Below are 24,038 nucleotides of genomic sequence, written 5' to 3' on the forward strand. Positions count from 1 at the left end.
TTCCAGTCCTGTGTTGGTGTGTTGCAATGTGCTCCAGTCCTGTGTTGGTGTGTTGCAATGTGCTCCAGTCCTGTGTTGGTGTGTTGCAATGTGTTCCAGTCCAGTGTTGGTGTGTTGCAATGTGTTCCAGTCCTGTGTTGGTGTGTTGCAATGTGTTCCAGTCCTGTGTTGGTGTATTGCAATGTGCCCCAGTCCTGTGTTGGTGTGTTGCAATGCGTTCCAGTCCTGTGTTGGTGTGTTGCAATGTGCCCCAGTCCTGTGTTGGTGTGTTGCAATGTGCCCCAGTCCTGTGTTGGTGTGTTGCAATGTGCCCCAGTCCTGTGTTGGTGTGTTGCAATGTGTTCCAGTCCTGTGTTGGTGTGTTGCAATGTGCTCCAGTCCTGTGTTGGTGTGTTGCAATGTGTTCCAGTCCTGTGTTGGTGTGTTGCAATGTGCTCCAGTCCTGTGTTGGTGTGTTGCAATGTGCTCCAGTCCTGTGTTGGTGTGTTGCAATGTGCCCCAGTCCTGTGTTGGTGTGTTGCAATGTGCCCCAGTCCTGTGTTGGTGTGTTGCAATGTGCCCCAGTCCTGTGTTGGTGTGTTGCAATGTGCCCCAGTCCTGTGGCGGTGTGTTGCAATGTGCCCCAGTCCTGTGGCGGTGTGTTGCAATGTGTTCCAGTCCTGTGTTGGTGTGTTGCAATGTGCTCCAGTCCTGTGTTGGTGTGTTGCAATGTGCCCCAGTCCTGTGTTGGCGTGTTGCAATGTGCCCCAGTCCTGTGTTGGTGTGTTGCAATGTGCCCCAGTCCTGTGGCGGTGTGTTGCAATGTGCCCCAGTCCTGTGTTGGTGTGTTGCAATGTGCCCCAGTCCTGTGGCGGTGTGTTGCAATGTGCCCCAGTCCTGTGTTGGTGTGTTGCAATGTGCTCCAGTCCTGTGGCGGTGTGTTGCAATGTGCCCCAGTCCTGCGTTGGCGTGTTGCAATGTGTTCCAGTCCTGTGTTGGTGTGTTGCAATGTGCCCCAGTCCTGTGGCGGTGTGTTGCAATGTGCCCCAGTCCTGTGGCGGTGCAGTGTGGCCCGGGTTGCCCGCCCTGCAGTGCGGGCTGCTGCCGCTGGAGGCGGTGCGGGGCTGGTGGTGACGTCAGGCGCCGCTCTCTGTCTCCCGTTTGCCCCCGCTCTCTCCTCTCTCTCTGTCCGCCATGGCCCGCACCGAGCAGGTCCTCGTCCTGGAGCCGCCCATCGAGCTCAAATTCAAAGGTAAGCATCGGGGCAGCGGCCCGGGGGCTGTCAGCATCATCCCAGGGGGGCGGCCGGTTGCGTTTGGATGCCCTTCAACATCGAGCCCGCGGGGGCGGGTGGGTGAGGAGGGGGGGGGTGGGGATTAAGGCCGCCTCCCGAGTACCTCAGTCCCGCCCGGAACCGGTTCGAGGGACGGAGGCCTTGGGGTTCCCGGCTCGCTTTGCCCGGCCCGGCCCGCTCCGCTCCTAGCCTAGACCGCAGCCTCACTGCCGATTGGAGCCGCTTGCAGGGCCTTGACTGCAGCCGGAAAACTGAGAACAGCGGCGGTGGGGCCGGGCGTCAGTCCCCTCCCCGCAATCACAGTATCAGAGAGCGGGGCCCCGGCACTGGGGACAGCGCCTCCTCGGGATCTGGGCCTCTGAGAGAGCCGGCAGATTGGCTCACAGTTTCTATCCGGTTAACGTTGGAGCTCTGCCCTTCCCGGGACCGCGGGGTTTCGGCTTCACAGAAAGTGACCCATCCACCGCCCCCCCCCCCCCCCCCCGCCCGATACCCCTTCACCACCCCCCCCCCGCCCGATCACCACCCGCCCTGCCCCCCCCCCATGGACCCCCACCCGCCCTTCCCCCCCCCCCCATGGACCCCCACCCGCCCTTCCCCCCCCCCCCATGGACCCCCGCCCGCCCTGCCCCCCCCCATGGACCCCCGCCCGCCCTGCCCCCCCCATGGACCCCCGCCCGCCCTTTTCCCCCCCCATGGACCCCCGCCCGCCCTTTCCCCCCCCCCCATGGACCCCCGCCCGCCCTTTCCCCCCCCCATGGACCCCCGCCCGCACTTCCCCCCCCCCCATGGACCCCCGCCCGCCCTGCCCCCCCCCCATGGACCCCCGCCCGCCCTGCCCCCCCCCATGGACCCCCGCCCGCCCTGCCCCCCCCCCCATGGACCCCCGCCCGCCCTGCCCCCCCCCCATGGACCCCCGCCCGCCCTGCCCCCCCCCCATGGACCCCCGCCCGCCCTGCCCCCCCCCATGGACCCTTGCCCGCCCTGCCCCCCCCCATGGACCCTTGCCCGCCCTGCCCCCCCCATGGACCCTTGCCCGCCCTGCCCCCCCCCATGGACCCTTGCCCGCCCTGCCCCCCCCCATGGACCCTTGCCCGCCCTGCCCCCCCCATGGACCCTTGCCCGCCCTGCCCCCCCCATGGACCCTTGCCCGCCCTGCCCCCCCCCATGGACCCTTGCCCGCCCTGCCCCCCCCATGGACCCTTGCCCGCCCTGCCCCCCCCCCATGGACCCTTGCCCGCCCTGCCCCCCCCCCATGGACCCTTGCCCGCCCTGCCCCCCCCCCATGGACCCTTGCCCGCCCTGCCCCCCCCCCCATGGACCCTTGCCCGCCCTGCCCCCCCCATGGACCCTTGCCCCCTCCCCCGTCCCTGCCCCCAATGGATCCCCACCCGCCCTGCCCCCAATGGATCCCCACCCGCCCTGCCCCCAATGGATCCCCACCTGCCCTGCTCCCAATGGATCCCCACCCGCCCTCCCCCAATGGATCCCCACCCGCCCTCCCCCAATGGATCCCCACCCGCCCTCCCCCAATGGATCCCCACCCACCCTGCCCCCAATGGATCCCCACCCGCCCTGCCCCCTCCCCCCAATGGATCCACACCCGCCCTGCCCCCTCCCCCCAATGGATCCACACCCGCCCTGCCCCCTCCCCCCAATGGATCCACACCCGCCCTGCCCCCTCCCCCCAATGGATCCCCACCCGCCCTGCCCCTTCCCCCAATGGATCCCCACCCGCCCTGCCCCCTCCCCCAATGGATCCCCACCCGCCCTGCCCCCTCCCCCAATGGATCCCCACCCGCCCTGCCCCCTCCCCCAATGGATCCCCACCCGCCCTGCCCCCTCCCCCAATGGATCCCCACCCGCCCTGCCCCCTCCCCCCAATGGATCCCCACCCGCCCTGCCCCCTCCCCCCAATGGATCCCCACCCGCCCTGCCCCCTCCCCCCAATGGATCCCCACCCGCCCTGCCCCCTCCCCCCAATGGATCCCCACCCGCCCTGCCCCCTCCCCCCAATGGATCCCCACCCGCCCTGCCCCCTCCCCCCAATGGATCCCCACCCGCCCTGCCCCCTTCCCCCAATGGATCCCCACCCGCCCTGCCCCCTCCCCCCAATGGATCCCCACCCGCCCTGCCCCCTCCCCCCAATGGATCCCCACCCGCCCTGCCCCCTCCCCCCAATGGATCCCCACCCGCCCTGCCCCTCCCCCCAATGGATCCCCACCCGCCCTGCCCCCCTCCCCCAATGGATCCCCACCCGCCCTGCCCCCTCCCCCAATGGATCCCCACCCGCCGTGCCCCCTCCCTCAATGGATCCCCACCCGCCGTGCCCCCTCCCTCAATGGATCCCCACCCGCCCTGCCCCCTCCCCCAATGGATCCCCACCCGCCCTGCCCCCCTCCCCCAATGGATCCCCACCCGCCCTGCCCCCTCCCCCAATGGATCCCCACCCGCCCTGCCCCCTCCCCCAATGGATCCCCACCCGCCCTGCCCCCCTCCCCCAATGGATCCCCACCCGCCCTGCCCCCTCCCCCAATGGATCCCCACCCGCCCTGCACCCTCCCCCCAGCCCCGTCCCCCCAATGGATCCCTGCCCCCTCCCCCAATGGATCCCTGCCTCCTCTCCCCATGGATCCCCACCCACCCTGCCCCCCATGGATCCCCACCCACCCTGCCCCCTCCCCCCCAATGGATCCCCACCTGCCCTCCCCCCCCCCCCCCCCCCCCCCCCCACTGACACCCTCACCTCTGACCCCCTTCCCTTCCCCACTCCGATCCCTTAACCCTAACCCACCAACCCCCCTCCCCCACCAACCTACCACCCTCACCCAAGTGACTGCAGGGTGTATCACCCAAGTCCGGTCCTGCTGTTGCCCTGTACCCAAACACATGCCGAAGGGTCCCCGATCAAGAGCGGCAACCCGTGCCCTGGGTTTTCAAACTGGCTCCCCAGGAGAGGGTGTGGGGGGGGTGGGAGCATGAGGCCATTATAGTTCTGTATTTGTTGATCACTAGCTCATAAATTCTATTGCTGTATACACAGATGCAACATTGTCTACAGTGAGAGCACTGGTACCATTAGTTGCTGATGTCTTTAGGAAGTCGGGACTGTGCGTTCCCCAAGGAGTGTGTCAGTATTCGTTAGACAGAAGAAACCTATGACCCTAGCTGATTTTCTTCATCTTTTAATCCAGGGAGTTGTAACATCCCTCTTGAATGGTCCTGCCATATCCTCCCGGGATCAAACCTGGGACCCTCGTGGTCTGTCAGGCTCCACTGCTCACCGTGTAAAGCCATTGTGGGAGTTTGGAAATGAAATTTGAAGTTGTTTTGATCTTGAAGGCTGGCGTCTGCTATGTATTCCACAACTGTCCACATTCGATATTCGTCAGGTTGCTACCTCTTCTCATCTCCAAAAAACTGGACAACAGATAGAGTTGGAGGGATGGGATTGTGGCTTGAGCTTTTGGTTCCTTTGCTGCTGATGAAAATTAATTGAAAATATCAATAAATACAATGTCCCCATGTTATAAGACATAATTAATGGAGAGGATGAACTTCTTGTTCAGAGCCCTGGTGTCTCTTGATTTTGAAAATGCTCAGACGTGCCATTTAAAATCTGGGCAGTGGTTCTAGGCAGTATTAATCTGTAGACTGACATTTATTGTGCTTCCTTCCCCCTGCTACTTTTCTCATCTCACATCCAATGCTTTTTTTTAATTCATTTTTTTGGGATGTCGATGTTGCTGGCAAGGCCGGCATTTATTGGCAATCCCTAATTGCCCTTGGGAAGGTGATGGGCCGCCTTCTTGAACCACTGCAGTCCTTTTGGCGAAGGTGCTCCCATAGTGCTGTTAGAGAAGGAGCTCCAGGATTTTGACCCAGTGATGATGAAGGAACGGCGATATACGTGCAAGTCAGGATAGTGTGACTTGAAAGGGAACTTGGAGGTGATGGTGTTCCCATGCACCTACTGCCGTTGTTCTAGGTGGCGGAGGTCGCGGGTTTTTGAAGTGCCATCGAAGATACCTTGGCGAGTTGCTGCTGTGCATCTTCTAAATAGCACACACTGCAGCCACGGTGTGTCAGTGGGAGGGGTTGGATGTTTAAGCCAGTGAATATGTGGTGATCAAGGGGACTGCTTTGCCCTAGATGGTGTTTAGCTTCTTGAGTGTTGGGGCATGGTTCCAAGGACATAGATTCTCTCTTGTCCCTTGCCCAAGTAACCATTATTCATGTGTTAATCTTGACATTTAATGTGGACAGGTTGTCTAACTGCAGGAAGCATTATGGCCCAGTGTGACCTTTGTCCTTGCCTTATTTCCACACACACACGCTTTCTAGCAGGGACTACTGGGTAGCTATCTGGAACGGATCCCACTCTTCTCCCCATCCCCCAAGCCCAGTTGTAGCACCTCAGCTGCCACCCTGGTAGAGATAATCTAATCCAACACAGACCAGGATTTGAGCACCGAATACGTATTGCTCAGCAACTCATTGGCTAAACTCACTGAGCCATTGAGACAGCTCCTGATTTTTCAGCCCATCTGCAACGTTCCTTGTGATAAAATTGATTTACCCCAAGTTTTAAAAAGAATAGCAGTGCCACTGGCCAGTGATGTGCAGGGTCAGGAGTACTGCAAGGATTTAATTTCCTCGTGACTCTTCGTTGTGATGACCTGCACTTCAAAATTCACTCACGTGATCCTTTGTGAGCTCCTGTGGAAAGTGGGTAATTTCTTCAGATCTGTCTCCACTGGTTCTTAATTAGATTTCATTATGATTTTTCGAACGTTCTGTTTGCAGTTGAAATTTATCAAACAGCTGTGCAGAGCTTTTTTTCCCCTCAAACCGACTCCCTCCAAAGATTTTAAGAAAATGTTCTCCCCTCTTCCTCATCACTGATTTCAAACTTTGAAGATTAATCTGTTGCAGCAATTCCAAGAGCCCTTTCCAAATGTTGATGCCTCATAAATGTGCTACACGTCACCACATAAAGTAAGGAGGGATTGCTCATCACTGGCAATTCCCTCATTGTGACCGATTCATCAGCAAAATATTGTATTTAAAAAAAATATATAGTCAAGGACAGGTCCTTGAGCAGTTGCTCGAGAAACAGAAAGGGAGCCAGAATAGGAATGTTCCTTTTTTAGGCTGCATTTGCATTGCACGTGGCAAACTGAAAGGGAATCATAGGAAGGCAAAGGGCAATAAGAGATCACCTGACGGTCTTGTGGGAGGAAAAGAGAAGTCTTGCGACCCCAGGCCGCTTATACTGGAACATTCCTCGGCTGCTCCCGATCGGGCACCAGAACCGACGGAAGCCTTGTTCAAGCAGCCTGTTGGGGTCTCCGCCGATCTGCTGCCAAAGTCGTGTTGCCGATTGGGCCAACCCCCCCCCCCCCCCAAGGAAATTCCAGGCGCTGGACTCCTGACTGCTAGATCATATGGGGAGCTTGGGTTGTCTGTGGCGTGTGGAGACCATGTTTACTTACACTGTGCTGAGGAATCTGCAGCCTGGTTTTGAAACTCTGGGCTGCTGTGGGTTTCACTTCGGAATCGCCATGGGTTGGGGAGTCGGATCAACGTTTACACACCAACTTCAGTGCGGCAGTGGAACACAAATGGCTTCGCTGCAACGCTACAGTTGATGCGTTAGCAGCCCTTAAAGTGAAAGGTTAATTGAGGAAAATGTTAGCCCGCAAAGGAAGCATCAGACTGTTGTAGCTATTGCAGAAGCCCAGCGTCTTGTGATTGAGGGCTTGTAGGAGGCAGCAGCATCTGACCAATGGCCTTGGCCCACCAATAGAAATTTTTTTATGCACAGTGTTCATTGAAGACAGTTTGGTAAAAACCTGCACAAAAAAAACTTGTGTTCAAAAGCGACACAGCATGTGGTCTAAGGATGTTCACTGGCCTATTAAATGTGCTGCTCATGGATGAGGCTAGTCATTTATCATGGTGTGACATCTGAGTGTTAGTGGCTGACCATGACGAGCATGATTTTGCCCCCAAATTTTACTGTAAATTTTAAGTTTCGATTTTAAAAAGAACAGATTTATTAAATCATGCCTTTTAAGTTTGTGACGTGCTGAGAGGAGCCGGAGCCCTTCGCAGTGCCAGTTGTAACTGGAGTTTAGGTTGTAGCCAGGGTCGATATAGCTCAGTACTGCTGGTGTGCAGCAACTGGCCCATTTAGGTTTCGACTGCCTTAAACAAAAGCAAAACTTAAAAGAAAATTGTGCATAAATTGACTGGAAATATTGGCAGCAGTAGATCTTAAACTCTCCTTGGAGTCACGATGCTAGCTTTACTTTGGTACAGGAGCACGTTTGAACAGCAGTCAGCGGTTCTTGGATTCATCGTTATCTTTCTCCTTTTTACTGGGGTAAATTTCCCTTGACGGATCACTCCTTTGTCATGGCTGAGTGTTCTCGCTAACATTTCAGTGCAGGGTCACGATGGCAGCGTGATACTCTCACTTTATGTCCACTGGGAAAAAAACACCCAGCTGTGTGCCAGGGATCTTCTATCCAAACTTGGAGTGTCTGGAGAGAGCATTTTGAGTTGTACACTTGGGTGAAGTGTTGGTGGTTACTGGGCTGTAACTAGTGGTGGGGATGTTGGGAGTATTACAGGAAAGGTACATCCCACAATATTGAACTGTCTTGGCTTAACTGTGATTTTCGCTAAAGATACCATCATGCCTGGGACAACGGGAACGGTCTGGGGGGGGCCCCCGGTGGGTGCGGGCGGTCTGGGGGGGCCCCCCGGTGGGTGCGGGCGGTCTGGGGGGGCCCCCCGGTGGGTGCGGGCGGTCTAGGGGGGCCCCCGGTGGGTGCGGGCGGTCTGGGGGGGCCCCCCGGTGGGTGCGGGCGGTCTGGGGGGCCCCCCGGTGGGTGGGTGCGGGCGGTCTGGGGGGCCCCCCGGTGGGTGCGGGCGGTCCGGCGGGGCCCCCCGGTGGGTGCGGGCGGTCCGGGGGGGCCCCCCGGTGGGTGCGGGCGGTCCGGGGAGGCCCTCCGGTGGGTGCGGGCGGTCCGGGGAGGCCCTCCGGTGGGTGCGGGCGGTCTGGGGAGGCCCTCCGGTGGGTGCGGGCGGTCTGGGGGGGCCCCCGGTGGGTGCGGGCGGTCTGGGGGGGCCCCCGGTGGGTGCGGGCGGTCTGGGGGGGCCCCCGGTGGGTGCGGGCGGTCTTGGGGGGGGCCCCCCGGTGGGTGCGGGCGGTCTGGGGCCAGTGCTAAACTCTGGTCTTAATGTACTTATAAGAACATAAGAAATAGGAGCAGGAGTAGGCCATACAGCCCCTCGAGCCTGCTCCGCCATTCAATCAAATCATGGCTGATTTTCGACCTCAACTCTACTTTCCTGCCTGATCATCATATCCCTTGATTCCCCTAGAGTCCAAAAATCTATCCATTTCAGCCTTGAATATACTCAATGACTCAGCATCCACAGCCCTCTGGGGTAGAGAATTCCAAAGATTCACAACCCTCTGAGTGAAGAAATTCCTCCTCATCTCAGTCTTAAATGGCCGACCCCTTATCCTGTGGTTATGCCCTCTAGTTCTCGACTCTCCAGCCGGGGGAAACAATTTCTCAGCATCTACCCTGTCAAGCCCCCTCATAATCTTATATCTTTCAGTGAGATCACCTTTCTACTCAACATCTCCTCATAGGACAACCTTTTCATCCTAGGAATTAATCTTTCTCTCGATTACCTAAAGCACACTGAAATCAGTTGAAGCATTCCAACCACTGCCCCGGCTGAGAGCCTCTCCTCAGCACTGACTAGGGACTGAATGTGGGGTCTTCTGTTCAGCAGGCCTTAGTGCCACTCTGGATGGTGCACTGGTTCCTAATTTGAATTTGGTCTTTTATGATGTGGGTTAACTGCTGCTGTACAGTGAGAGAGAGTCTGCTTCCACTACATAGCAGTTTTATCGAAAGGACTCCCCCCAAACTTGGAACTGCCGTCACAATTTTGAAACCATATCTCAACCACAATCGGTAAAACTATCGCCCCTCTCTTCCCTAATGAGCTCATCCGCTGGAAAGGGATTGAACAGCTATTACCAGCGAAGTGGCTGAGGTTTGAGTTGTGATCTCATTGGTGGAACAGTCCACTTGAGGTGTAGAATTGGCAGTAACTTTGAGGTCAAATAGGCAGGCTTTATTGCAGTCTTGTAGGGCCTTGCAGTCATGCTGTGGAGTCTCCTCTGCTGACTCGTGGATTCCAGCAGGCCCAGAGTTACATCTGTTATCATGAGCACCTTCAAATAGCTGAAGAGTTTCTACTTTTAAACCTTTCTTTTGCAATTCATTTTTATTGTTTATGTGCAGAGGTGGCTTTCTGCCCTTCAGGTTGTTTTTCCTCCATCCGTCTCCCTCCCCAGCAAGGACCATTCCAAGCTTGTGCTGACTCGCATCTCTGTAGAGAGTGATTGGTGTCAGCATGGCAACCGGTTGCCGTTGCCGTTGCCCTTGCTTCCTGCATCTCCCAGCTGACCTGGCTGAGGTTGCACTTGTGTGTGGGTGGCCTCTGCTGATCCTACCACATTGGAGCACCACCATCGCTGTGGCACTATGCCAGTGAACATCTTAAGTTTAACAATGAGCTCACTGTCAGAATTGTAGACGCTTAGCTTGGTTATTCAATCCAAATTTTAAAGCAGAAAGAAATTTGTGATGAGTTAGAAGGCACGGAGTGCCACGCAAAAGGTTCACGAGAAGAGTAATTTAAAAAAAAAAAATCAGGTTATAATTCCTTTCAAGTGATTACTAAAAGGATTTTAGGTGTTCAGATCTGGCTCCTATTCACTGCGAAAAACTGCTTATGGCTGTGGCTGAGTATGTCGAGGATTTATACTGTGTGATGGGGGTTATTGTATTGAAGGTATTGTCAGATATAGTGTGCCCTACTCTCTGCATATTAAGTTAACTTCAACGGATCTGTATTTAAACTTCAACGGATGTACAGCACAGAAACAGGTTATTCGGCCCAACAGGTCCGTGCCGGTGTTTATGCTCCACACGAGCTTCCTCTGTCCCTACTTCACCTAACCTTATCAGCATATCCTTCTATTCCTTTCTCCCTCGTGTTTACCTAGCTTCCCCTTAAATGCATCTATGCTAGCTGCCTCAACTACCCCTTGTGGTAGCGAGTTCCACATTCTAACCACTCTCTGGGTAAAGTTGTTTCTCCTGAATTGCTTATTGGATTTATTAGTGACTATTATATTTATGGCCCCTAGTTCTGGTCTCCCTCGCAAGTGGAAACATCTTCTCTCTGTCTAACCTATTAAACCTTTCATAATCTTAAAGACCTCTATCAGGTCACCCCTCAGTCTTCTCTTTTCTAGAGAAAAGAGCCCCAGCCTGTTCAATCTTTCCTGATGGATATAACCTCTCAGTTCTGGTATCATCCTAGTAAATCTTTTTTGTGCCTTCTCTAGTGACTCTATATCCATTTTATAATATGAAGACCAGAACTGTTCACAATATCCACCAAGTGTGGTCTAACCAAGGTCCATGCAAATTTAACATAGCTTCTCTGCTTTCCAATTCTATCCTTCTAGAAATGAAACCCTTGGCTTTTTTTATAACCTGCATCGCTACTTTGTGATTTGTGTATCTGTACCCCCAGATCCCTCTGCATCTCTACCCCATTTGGACTCTTATTTTCCAAGGAGTATGTGGCCTTCTTATTCTTCCTACCAAAATATAATACCTCACACTTATCTATATTGAAATTCATTTGTCAATTACACACCCGTTCTGCAAGTTTATTAATGTCTTCTGTATTTTGTCCTCCTCGGTATTAACTATCCCCCCCCCCCCCCCCCCCCCCACCAAAATTTGGTGATGTCCGCAAATTTTTAAATTGTACTTCCAATTCCCGAGTCCAGATCGTTCATGTAAATTGTGAACAGTGGTCCCAACACCGATCCTTGTGGAACACCACTTCGCACCTTTTGTAGCCAGCTTGCTATCCATTCTGCTTCTTGTCCCCGACTCCACATGCTCTGACCTTAGCCATGTGTCTACTATGGTATCGAAGGCCTTTTGAAAATTCAAATATATTAAATCTACTACATTACCCTTGTCTACCCTTTCTGTTGCTTCTTCAAAGAATTCAATAAGGTTGGTCAAGCTTGACCTTCCCTTTTGAAATCCATGCTGATGACTCTTTTATTATATTTAGGTTCTCTAGATGTTTTTCAATTACATCTTTGAGTAAAGATTCCATTATCTTTCCTACCACTGACATTAAGCTAATTGGTCTATAGTTTCCTGGATTGATTCTATCTCCCTTTTTAAATAAATATAGGAATCACATTATTTCAGTGGATCTATGTTTTAATTTGGGTTTTTATCTTTTATCCAAGTAATTTTTAAAAAAAAATCACAATCACCACTGCCACTTACTGGTGTTCTGATGTAGAAAATGAAAAATTAAGGTCTGGTTTTAGTAAGTTTGTGTAGCAGCTTATTTTTAAAACATTTTTGTTTTTCTTCCATTGCTGCTTGTTACTGTTCAGCTGCCTCTAGGTTTCACATGATTTGCTAGTCTCCAAATTCCTCAATGTGCATCCTGCTCCAAGCAGGAGAGAAGGGCTTCAGGCTATGGACCCCTCACTGAGCTCACTGCACAGATTCCAAGCAGAAGAGAAGGGCTCTGGAGGTTATGGACCCCTCCCTAAGCTCACTATACATCCTCCAAGCAGGATAGAGGTCTCTGCAAACTATGGATCCTTCCCTGAGCTCACTATACCTATTCCAAGCAGGAGAGAGGAGCTCTTCAGGCTATGGACCCCTCCCTTAACTCACTGTCTAGCTGGGAGGTAGAGACTCTTTAGGTGATGGACCCCTCGCTGAGTTCCAATATATATTCCAACTGGGGAAATGGGGCAGCCCAGGTTATGGATCCCTTCCTGAGCTCTCATATATAATCCAACTGGGCGAGAGCCTCTTCAGGCTTTGGACTTCAACTGAACTCACTACTCTATTCCAATTGGAAGAGTGAATTCATAGAAAGTTACAGCACCGGAGGAGGCCATTCGGCCCATCGTGTCTGTGCCTGCTGTAAAAGAGCTATCCAGCTTAATCCCACTTTCCAGCACTTGGTCTGTAGCCCTGTAGGTCATGGCACTTCAAGTGCTCATCCAAGTACTTGTTAAGTGAGTTGACAGTTTCTGCCTCTACCACCCTTTCAGTGGACATGCACTCCAAGGCCCCTCTTCCTCTACACCTCTGTGTCCTCCCATTTATTGTGTATTCCCTTGCCTTGTTTGCCCTCCCCAAATGCATTACCTCACACTTCTCTGGATTGAATTCCATTTGCCACTTTTCTGCCCACCTGACCAGCCCATTGATATCTTCTTGCGGTCTACAGCTTTTCTCCTCACTATCAACCTCCAGGCCTATGCTGCCAACAGAGGCAAGTGGTTAGAATCCTAAAAATTTGTTAACTGCCTGAGGTATTAGGGTAGATGACTCAATAGGTTTCCTTGGCTTTCCCCTCAGGGTTGAAGAATTTCTTCAGCCCTCCCATTGGTGTTGGTAGTTTGTTGGCTTTCCTCAACCCTCCTTTCCAAATTCAGGTATGACCTGAGCCAGCTGCATCGTAAAACTCCCACTGTTCTGCCCCAACAATATATTCTAGTGCTAACCTCGGGAGCATCCTCATGCGAGGCTGCTAATTTATGCTCTCATGTCAGATTGTAGATGACTGTGATAGTGCCATGAATTCTGATAATATCACAGGTGTAAAAGCAAAGCTTGTACAGTTCATATGAACCGAGCTACCCAACTGAATTGGACCCAGCAGGAGATTACATGGCTTCTGGTGGGGTGGGAAGCGTATGCATTGTGGTGCACAAGGCATCTCAACTGTATGGGACAGGCTGGGTGGACCAGTGCACCCCTTCCTGTCCATCATTTATCGGTTGTTTTGTATGAATTACTGCTGAAACTCACAGTAGGCTGTTATTTAATATGTGCTTGTGTTTAAAATTAAGTTACTTTTTTAATGTAGAAATTTTGTGCTTGGATGTTGAGGAAGTGGAACAGTTTCCCCTTTGAGTGCCGATTGTTGATATCATGCCCCTCCAGGTCAGAGCTAGTGCAGGTTAACTGGGGGGTGAGGCTCTCTACTCTTGCACCAATAGCGAGCCTAAGGGCCAGCCTCAGAACACTTCCTACTACAGTGTGGTATTTTTCCATTTCCTGTACCAACCATCCTGTGACCAAATTAGTGCTGAATCAGGGGCCGTTTTATGCTATTGGCCCACACTCACCGTGAATTGGTTTGGGACTGCCAAACTTCTTTCACATGGACTTTTAAAGCCAGCTGACAGCCCATCAACCTGAACTCAGGTCCCATGGTTGAAAGGGCAGTGTTTCTCCCAGTCTATTAAAATATTCCGTTTCTAGTTTACATGATAGCTGTGGTGCAGCTTATGTAATGGAGCGTCTGAGGGGTGTTAGTGGCAAGTGCCAGCTTGGCTCAGTTGATAGCACTCCTGCCTCTGCGTCAGAAGGTTGTGGGTTCATGTTCACGAGATTCAAACAGGACAAACCAGTGCATAAGAAGCTAAACTAGTTGTCTGAGCTTGTGGGCTGGATTGCGTGGCTCGTTGCTGCAGATCACAGGTAGATCACTCCTGCAGGGGCACCCAGTTGGCATCTCGCAAGCTTAAATATTTTAAATTAGTTATATTTTATTAACCATATACTGCTGGGTATGCAATAGAGAAGTTAAGGATAGTATTAGATTAAAAGAAGAGGCTTACAATATTGCCAAAAAGAGTAGTAAGCCTGAGGATTGGGAGGGTTTCAGAAATCAGTAAAGGATAAACCAAGAAATTGATAAAGAGGGAGAAATTATAATGGGGAATAAGAAAATGGCAGCAACGTTAAACAATTATTTTATATCTGTCTTCACAGTAGACGACACAAAAAACATACCGGAAAAAGTGAGGAACCAAGGGTCTAATGCGAGTGAGGGACTTAGTGATTAAGATTACTAAAGAAAAAGTAAAAAATTATTAGAAAAATTAATGGGACTAAAAGCTGACAAATCCCCTGGACCTGATGGCCTACATCCTAGGGTTTTAAAAGAGGTGGCTGTAGTGATAGTGGATGCATTGGTTTTGATCTTCCAGAATTCCCTAGATTCTAGAACGGTCCTGTGGATTGGCAGGTAGCAAATGTAACCCCGCTATTCACAAAGGAGGGAGAGAGAAAACAGGGAACTACAGGCCAGTTAATCTGACATCAGTAGTAGGGAAAATGCTAGAATCTATTATTAAGGACGTAGTAACGGGGCACTTAGAAAATTGTAATATGATTAGACAGAGTCAACAAGGTTTTATGAAAGGGAAATCATTTTTGACAAATCTATTAGAGTTTTTTGAGGATGTAACTGGCAGGGTAGATAAGGGGAAACCAGTGGATGTGGTATATTTGGATTTTCAAAAGGCATTCGATAAGGTGGCACACATTGTTACACAATATTAGGGCTTATGGGACTGGGGTAATATATTAGTATGGATTGAGGATTGGTTAACAGACAGAAAACAGACAGTAGGAATAAACGGGTCATTTTCGGGTTGTCAGGTTGTAACTAGTGGGGTGCCGCAGGGATCAATGCTTGGGCCTGAGGTATTTACAATCTATATCAGTGACTTAGGTGAAGGGACTGAGTGTAATGTATCCAAGTTTGCTGACGATACAAAGTTAGGTGGGAAAGTAAGCAGTGAGGAGGAAGCAAAGAGTCTGCAAAGGGACATTGACAGGTTAAGTGAGTGGGCAAGAAGGTGGCAGATGGAGTATAATGTGGGGAAATGTGAGGTTATTCACTTTGGTAGGAAGAATAGAAAAATAGATTTTTTAAAAAAATGGTGAGAAACTATTAAATGTTGGTGTTCAGAGGGATTTGGGTATCCTTGTACACGAAACACAGAGTTAACATGCAGGTATAGCAAACAATTAGGAAGGCAAGTGGTATGTTGGCCTTTATTGCAAAGGGGTTGGAGTACAAGAGTAAGGAAGTCTTGCTGCAATTGTACAGGGCTTTGGTGAGACCACTCCTGGAGAACTCTGTACAGTTTTATTGTCTCCTTACCTGAGGAAGGATATACTTACCTTAGAGGCGGTGCCACAAAGGTTCACTAGATTGATTCCTGAGATGAGAGGGTTGTCCTATGAGGAGAGATTGAGTAGAATGGGCCTATACTCTCTGGAGTTTAGAAGAATGAGAGGTGATCTAATTGAAACGTATAAAATTCTTAGAGGGGTAGACAGGGTAGATGCTGAGAGGTTGTTTCCCCTGGCTGGAGAGTCTAGAACTAGGGGACGTAATCTCAGGATAAGGGGTTGGCCATTTAGGACTGAGATGAGGAGGAATTTCTTCACTTAGAGGGTCGTGAATATTTGTAATTCTCGACCCAAGAGGGCTGTGGATGCTCAGTCGCTGAGTATATTCAAGGCTGAGATCGGTAGATTCTTGGACTCGAAGGGAATCAAGGAATATGGGGATCAGGCGGGAAAGTGGAGTTGAGATCGAAGATTAGCCATGATCTGATTGAATGACGGAGCAGGCTCGAGGGGCCCTATGGCCGACTCCTGCTCCTATTTCGATGTGCTGTCAAATCGTGGGATTCACCTTTGTGGAAAGTAAAGCTCCGTGCCCCTCCCCATTATTGTATTTTTTAATTAAATCTATGTGCTGCTCAACCACTCCCCCACACCTTCATGTTGGATTTAATATATTTGAAGCGAGTTTAGCATATTAAATGTAATATTTTAATCTCAAACGGTTGGTCGTTTTAGTTAAAACTCTGCAAAATGGGTCTTTTAAGCTGATTCTTTTCTTGAGAATATCAATAAATATCTTACAATATCCAGTGCACAATTGAATTTGATTGTCAGCAATGAGTTTGGCATTAGGTTCTGCTTTCTAGGTAGCAATATACAAACCAAGCAGCTGTGTTTATCCTTTACTCTTTCTCTCCAAGTCTGTCTCTCTCTCTTTCTACACACATCTGTTTGGTCCACTTTTTTTTGCTCTCGCTGTCTGCATTTGGCCCATTCTCTACCCCCACCCCCCCATCTTCACCTCCTGTGCTCTTTCTACATCAGCCCACTTTTTGTCTCTTTTTCCCTCTCTCATTTTACAAGAATACCTTTAAGGTACAATTCTGTACGTGACATAAGACAAAAGCGTAATATCTGAAACTACTGTAGATATTGACATAGAACTTAGAATCAAAATTATGTGTCAGATGGAGACCATGGCATCTTCAGATGTCTGAAGAGCACCTATTAATCCAAAGGTGTTTTTTTTTGGGGGGGGGGGAGGGGGAGAAGATAAAATTCCCACCTCCAGTGATTGAGACTAAAATGTTTGTCTTTTTGGGAAATTAGAGATGTTCTTGGAAAAGTGGGACTTTGCAATCAAGTCATGGTCAGATCAGTCACAAGGGAGATTGGATAATCAATGCACATTGTTGCATTGGAAACATTTTCAGTTAGTCAAAACTGACAATTATGGAAGTCTCAGTCCTAATGTGGAACATCTAATTCCCTGTGTGGAACATATAGTGCCCCGTGAGGTATGTCCTAGTCCTCGTTTCGAATGATCCATTCCTTGTGTGCAATAGGCAGTTCCTCGTGTGGAATGCCCCATTCCCAGTGTGGAACGTTCCATTACCTGTGTTGATTGTCCTGTTCCCCATGTGGATTGTACAATTTCTTATGTGGAAAGTCTCATTTCATACGTTTGACAGCTGATGGAAAAAATATCTTTGTGGTGAAATTCCAATGTTCTTGAAGTTGAAACCATTACATCAGATCACAGTATTATGCAACCAGCAGTGAGATGAATCTGCCAAAAGATAAACTAGTTTACTGAATTTGATTCATCTAATTTTAGTTTAAATGCGTCACTATATCAGAGATGGTGGAGCTACTATATAATCGCAGCTCTTAAATGTGCTTGAACCACCGCGGGCACCATCCTTCATTGCTACTGGCCTCTTTAGGAGATAAGAAGCTTGGTGCTGTTGCCTGCAGTGGACTATGGGACCGGGAGCTGCTGGTAACTGTAAGAGTAGGAAGTGAGTGGGGAAAGGGAACAATAAAAATGAGGGAGAGAAGGAGTTACTGGGGGAAATAAGGAGAGATTAATGAAAGACATAGCGAGATGGAGAGGCAATGATGGGTACTGAGAAAGGAATTGTGAATATAAGACAGACTGAGGTTGATAAATAGGGAGCAAGATAGGAAGGGGAAATGAGAGATAGAGAAAATATTAATGAAATAGAAAGAAATGATGTCAAAAGTCACATCAATGAGCTAAGTCAACATTTCTTGCATGGCATACTTGCAGTATGGTAAGTATCAGGGAGCAGATTATAAAGCTTTTGGCTCGTTGTCACCATGAAACATCTGGCCCTTGTGCTTTGATAGGTTGTCCATCCCAGCCTCTCAGATATGGTGGTACACATCCTGCAATTAGATGAATCAAATTCCACAAACTTATGAACTGATAAACTAATTTATCTTATGGCAGATCGATCCCAGAATCACTGCTAGTTTTGGAATACCATGATCTGTGCAGGCTCATTTCGAGTGGTCATTGTTTGACAACCTATGGATTCGTAGAATCTATGCTTATGTATCCAGGAGTTGTAGAGCAGCAATGTATTTGATTCTTAATTGCCCTCTGAAATGGCCTAGCAAGCCACTCAGTTGTAAAATCTCGCTGAAAAAAGTCATCATAAGAATAAAACCAAACGGACCACCCGGCATCGGACCACTAGGCACTGGACATGACAAAGGCAAACCAAGCCCAGTCGACCCTGCAAAGTCCTCCTCACAAACATCTGGGGACTTGTGCCAAAATAGGGAGAGCTGTCCCACAGACGAGTCAAGCAACAGCCTGACATAGCCATACTCTCAGAATCATACCTTTCAGCCAACGTCCCAGACTCTTCCATCACCATCCCTGGGTATGTCCTGTCCTACCGGCAGGACAGACCAACCAGTGGTGGTGGTACAGTGATATACAGTCAGGAGGGAGTGGCCCTGGGAGTCCTTAACATTGACTCCGGACCCCATGAAATCTCATGGCATCAGGTTAAACGTGGGCATGGAAACCTCCTGCTGATTACCACCGACTGTCCTCCCTCAGCTGATGAATCAGTCCTCCTCCATGTTGAGCACCACTTGGAGGAAGCACTGAGGGTATCAAGAGCACAGAATGTACTCTGGGTGGGGGACTTCAATGTCCATCACCAAGAGTGGCTCGGTAGCAACACTGCTGGCCGAGTCCTGAAGGACATAGCTGCCAGATGGGGCCTGTGGCAGGTGGTGAGCAAACCAACACGAGGGAAAAACCGACTTGACCTCGTCCTCACCAATCTACCTGTCGCAGATGCATCTGTCCATGACCGTATTGATAGGAGTGACCACCGCACAGTCCTCGTGGAGGTGAAGTCCCGTCTTCGCACTGAGGACACCATCCAACGTGTTGTGTGGCACTATCACCGTGCTAAATGGGATAGATTCAGAACAGATCTAGCAGCTCAAAACTGGGCATCCATGAGGCACTGTGGGCCATCAGCAGCAGCAGAATTGTATTCCAGCACAATCTGTAACCTCATAGCCTGGCATATTCCCCACTCTACCATTACCAACAAGCCAGGGGATCAACCCTGGTTCAATGAGGAGTGTAGAAGAGTATGCCAGGAGCAGCATCAGGCGTACCTAAAAATGAGGTGCCAACCTGGTGAAGCAACAACTCAGGACTACATGCATGCTAAACAGCGGAAGCAACATGCTATAGACAGAGCTAAGCGATTCCACAACCAACGCATCAGATCAAAGCTGTGCAGTCCTGTCACATCCAGTCGTGAATGGTGGTGGACATTTAAATAACTAACGTGAGGAGGAGGCTCTGTAAACATCCCCATCCTCAATGACGGCGGTGTCCAGCACGTGAATGCTAAAGACTAGGCTGAAGCGTTTGCAACCATCTTCAGCCAGAAGTGCCGAGTGGATGATCCATCTCGGCCTCCTGATATCCCACCTTCACAGGAGCCAGTCTTCAGCCAATTCTATTTACTCTACATGATATCAAGAAACATCTGAGTTCACTGGATACAGCAAAGGCTATGGGCCCCGACAACATCCTGGCAGTACATAAGAACATAAGAAATAGGAGCAGGAGTAGGCCAATCGGCCCTTCGAGCCTTCTCCGCCATTTAATAAGATCCTTCAATACTGAGATGAGGGGAAACTTCTTCACTCAGAGGGTGGTAGGTCTGTGGAATTTGCTGCCCCAGAAAGCTGTGGAAGCTACATCATTGAATAAATTTAAAACAGAAATAGACAGTTTCCTAGAAGTAAAGGGAATTAGGGGTTACGGGGAGCTGATCTGATCTGATCCCAACCTCAAATCTAAATTCATGTCCAATTTCCTGCCCGCTCCCCGTAACCCCTAATTCCCTTTACTTCTCGGAAACTGTCTATTTCTGTTTTAAATTTATTCAATGATGTAGCTTCCACAGCTTCCTGGGGCAGCAAATTCCACAGACCTACCACCCTCTGAGTGAAGAAGTTTCCCCTCATCTCAGTTTTGAAGGAGCAACCCCTTATTCTAAGATTATGCCCCCTAGTTCTAGTTTCACCCATCCTTGGGAACATCCTCACCACATCCACCCGATCAAACCCCTTCACAATCTTATATGTTTCAATAAGATTGCCTCTCATTCTTCTGAACTCCAATGAGTAGAGTCCCAATCTACTCAACCTCTCCTCATATGTCCGCCCCCTCATCCCCGGGATTAACCGAGTGAACCTTCTTTGTACTGCCTCGAGAGCAAGTATGTCTTTTCTTAAGTATGGACACCAAAACTGTATGCAGTATTCCAGGTGCGGTCTCACCAATACCTTATATAACTGCAGCAATACCTCCCTGTTTTTATATTCTATCCCCCTAGCAATAAACACCAACATTCCATTGGCCTTCTTGATCACCTGCTGCACCTGCATACTAACTTTTTGATTTTCTTGCACTAGGACCCCCAGATCCCTTTGCACTGCAGTACTTTCCAGTCTTTTGCCATTAAGATAATAACTTGCTCTCTGATTTTTCCTGCCAAAGTGCATAACCTCACATTTTCCAATATTGTATTGCATCTGCCAAATCTCCGCCCACTCACCCAGCCTGTCTATATCCCCTTGTAGGTTTTTTATGTCCTCCTCACTCTCTACTTTCCCTCCCATCTTTGTATCATCTGCAAACTTTGATGTGTTACACTTGGTCCCCTCCTCCAAATTGTTAATATGGATTGTAAAGAGTTGGGGACCCAGCACCGACCCCTGCGGAACACCACTGGCCACTGGTTGCCAGTCCGAGAATGAACCATTTATCCCAACTCTCTGCTTCCTGTCAGATAACCAATCCTCCACCCATGCCAGAATATTACCCCCAATCCAGTGATTCTTTATCTTGAGCAATAATCTTTTATGTGGCACCTTGTCGAATGCCTTCTGGAAGTCTAAATACACTACGTCCACTGGTTCCCCTTTATCCACCCTGTACGTTATGTCCTCAAAGAACTCAAGCAAATTTGTCAGACATGACTTCCCCTTCGTAAAGCCATGCTGACTTTGTCCTATTAAATTATGTTTATCCAAATGTTCCGCTATTGTCTCCTTAATAATAGACTCCAAAATTTTACCCACCACAGATGTTAGGCTAACTGGTCTATAATTTCCAGCCTTCTGCCTACTACCCTTTTTAAATAAGGGTGTTACATTAGCAGTTTTCCAATCTGCCGGGACCTTTGCCGAGTCCAGTGAATTTTGGAAAATTATTACCAAAGCATCCACAATCCCCACTGCCACTTCCCTCAAGACCCTAGGATGGAAGCCATCAGGTCCAGGGGATTTATCCGCCTTCAGTCCCATTAATTTACTGAGTACCAATTCCTTGGTGATTTTAATCGTATTTAGCTCCTCCCCCCCCCCCCCCCCCCCCCAGAGCCCCCTGTTTGTCCAGTGTTGGGATATTCTTAGTGTCCTCTACCGTAAAGACTGAAACAAAATATTTGTTCAGCATTTTTGCCATCTCCATGTTTCCCACCATTAATTTCCCGGTCTCATCCTCTAAAGGACCTACGTTTGCCTTAGCCACCCTTTTTCTTTTTATATAACTATAGAATCTCTTGCTATCTGTTTTTATATTTTTTGCTAATTTATTTTCATAATCTATCTTCCCTTTCTTAATCAATCCTTTCGTTACTTTTTGCTGTCTTTTGAAGACTTCCCAATCTTCTATCCTCCCACTAAGTTTGGCTACCATATATGTCCTTGTTTTTAGTCGGATACTGTCCTTAATTTCTTTACTTAGCCACGGATGGCTGTCATTTCTTTTACACCCTTTTTTCCTCAGTGGCATATATATTTTTTGAAAGTTGTAAAATAACTCCTTAAATGAACACTACTGCTCATGTATCGTCTTACCCTTTAATCTATTTTCCCAGTCCACTTTAATCAATTCCGCTCTCATACCATCATAGTCTCCTTTATTCAAGCTCAGTACGCTTGTTTGAGAACCAACCTTCTCACCCTCTAATTGGATATGGAATGTAACCATGTTATGGTCACTCATTCCAAGGGGATCCTTAACTAGTAGTGCTGAAGACTTGTGCTCCAGAATGAGCCGCGCCTCTAGCGAAACTGTTCCAGTACAGCTACAACACTGGCATCTACCCGACAATGTGGAAAATTGCCCAGGTATGTCCTGTTCACAAAAAGCAGGACAAATCCAATCCGGCCAATTATCGCCCCGTCAGCCCACTCTCAATGATCAGCAAAGTGATGGAAGGTGTCGTCGACAGTGCTATCATGCGGCACTTACTCACCAATAACCTGCTCACCGACGCTCAGTTTGGGTTCCACCAGAACCACTCAACTCCAGACCTCATTACAGCCTTGGTCCAAACATGGACAAAAGAGCTGAATTCCAGAGGTGAGGTGAGAGTGACTGCCCTCGACATCAAGGCAGCATTTGACCGAGTGTGACACCAAGGAGCCCTAGTAAAATTGAAGTCAATGGGAATCGGGGGGAAAACTCTCCAGTGGCTGTATCATACCTAGCACAAAGGAAGATGGTAGTGGTTGTTGGAGGCCAATCATCTCAGCTCCAGGACATTGCTGCAGGAGTTCCTCAAGTCAGTGTCCTAGGCCCAACCATCTTCAGCTGCATCATCAATGACCTTCCCTCCATCATAAGGTCAGAAATGGGGATGTTCGCTGATGATTGCACAGCGTTCAGTTCCATTCGCAACCCTTCAGATAATGAAGCATTCCATGCCCGTATGCAGGAAAACCTGGACAACATCCAGGCTTGGGCTGATAAGTGGCAAGAAAACATTCGTTCCAGGCAATGACCATCTCCAACAAAAGAGAGTCTAACCACTCCCTTTGACATTCAATGTCATTACCATCACCGAATCCCCCACCATCAACATCCTGGGGGTCACCATTGACCAGAAACTTAACTGGACCAGCCACATAAATACTGTGGCTACAAGATCAGGTCAGAGGCTGGGTATTCTGCGGCGAGTGACTCACCTCCTGACTCCCCAAAGCCTTTCCACCATCTACAAGGCACAAGTCAGGAATGTGATGGAGTACTCTCCACTTGCCTGGATGAGTGCAGCTCCAACAACACTCAAGAAGCTCAATACCATCCAAGACAAAGCAGCCTGCTTGATTGGCACCCCATCCACCACCCTAAACATTCACTCCCTTCACCACCGACGCACCGTGGCTGCAGTGTGTACCATCCACAGGATGCACTGCAGCAACTCGCCAAGGCTTCTTCGACAGCACCTCCCAAACTCGCGACCTCTACCACCTAGAAGGACAAGGGCAGCAGGCATATGGGACAACGCCACCTGCACATTCCCCTCCAAGTCACACACCATCCCGACTTGGAAATATATCGCCGTTCCTTCATCGTCGCTGGGTCAAAATCCTGGAACTCCCTTCCTAACAGCACTGTGGGAGAACCTTCACCAAACGGACTGCAGCGGTTCAAGAAGGCGGCTCACCACCACCTTCTCAAGGGCAATTAGGGATGGGCAATAAATGCTGGCCTTGTCAGCGACGCCCACATCCCATGAACGAATAAAAAAAATTTGACACACCCAGTAGAATGTTGAACTATACTGCTAAATCAGTAGAGTACAAGTCACAGGATATCATGCTAAAGTTGTGCAGGGCACTGGTTCAAACATACCTTCCGTACCATGTCCCATTTTGGTCACTAAGACGCAAGAGAGACCTTCAAGCCCTTGAAATGGTGCAGAAATGAGTCAAGTGGCTGATCTCTGTTGCCGGAGAGCTGAGCTATGAGAAAAGACTGGAAAAACGTGGCCTCCTTAACCCTGAAAGGAGGGGAGGGGACTTCACAGAGGTATATAAAAGATCTTATTGCGTCTTCAGGACGCCTCACAGTGCTTTACAACCAACGGACTACTTTTGAAGTGCAGCCACTTATGTAGGTAAATGTAACAGCCAATTTTATACACAGCAAATCAAAGAATGACTAGCTGTTTTTGGTAGTGTTGGTTGAGGGAATAACGTTGACCAGAACATGGAGAAAATTCCCCTGCTCTTCGAATAGTGTCATGGGATCGTCTACATCCACCTGAGCAGACAGACGGGGTTTAACGTCAATTCAGCACTCTCTT

General features: G+C 49.8%; 1 protein-coding gene across 2 annotated transcripts in view; it reads left to right on the forward strand.

Annotated features, from left to right (window-relative positions):
* The first annotated feature begins 1,109 nt into the window (after positions 1–1,109).
* Positions 1,110–24,038, forward strand: part of vapb (VAMP (vesicle-associated membrane protein)-associated protein B and C) — a 109,018-nt gene continuing 86,089 nt past the window's right edge. The window contains exon 1 of one of the 2 annotated variants that reach the window (XM_068000699.1): positions 1,110–1,231. In XM_068000699.1, the coding sequence (XP_067856800.1) occupies positions 1,174–1,231 (58 nt within the window). In that variant the 5' untranslated portion in view covers positions 1,110–1,173. The remainder of the gene's footprint in view (positions 1,232–24,038) is intronic. The other variant, XM_068000700.1, reaches the window with a different exon arrangement.

Source organism: Heptranchias perlo, chromosome 19 (assembly GCF_035084215.1).
Source record: "Heptranchias perlo isolate sHepPer1 chromosome 19, sHepPer1.hap1, whole genome shotgun sequence".
Lineage (NCBI taxonomy): Eukaryota > Metazoa > Chordata > Chondrichthyes > Hexanchiformes > Hexanchidae > Heptranchias > Heptranchias perlo.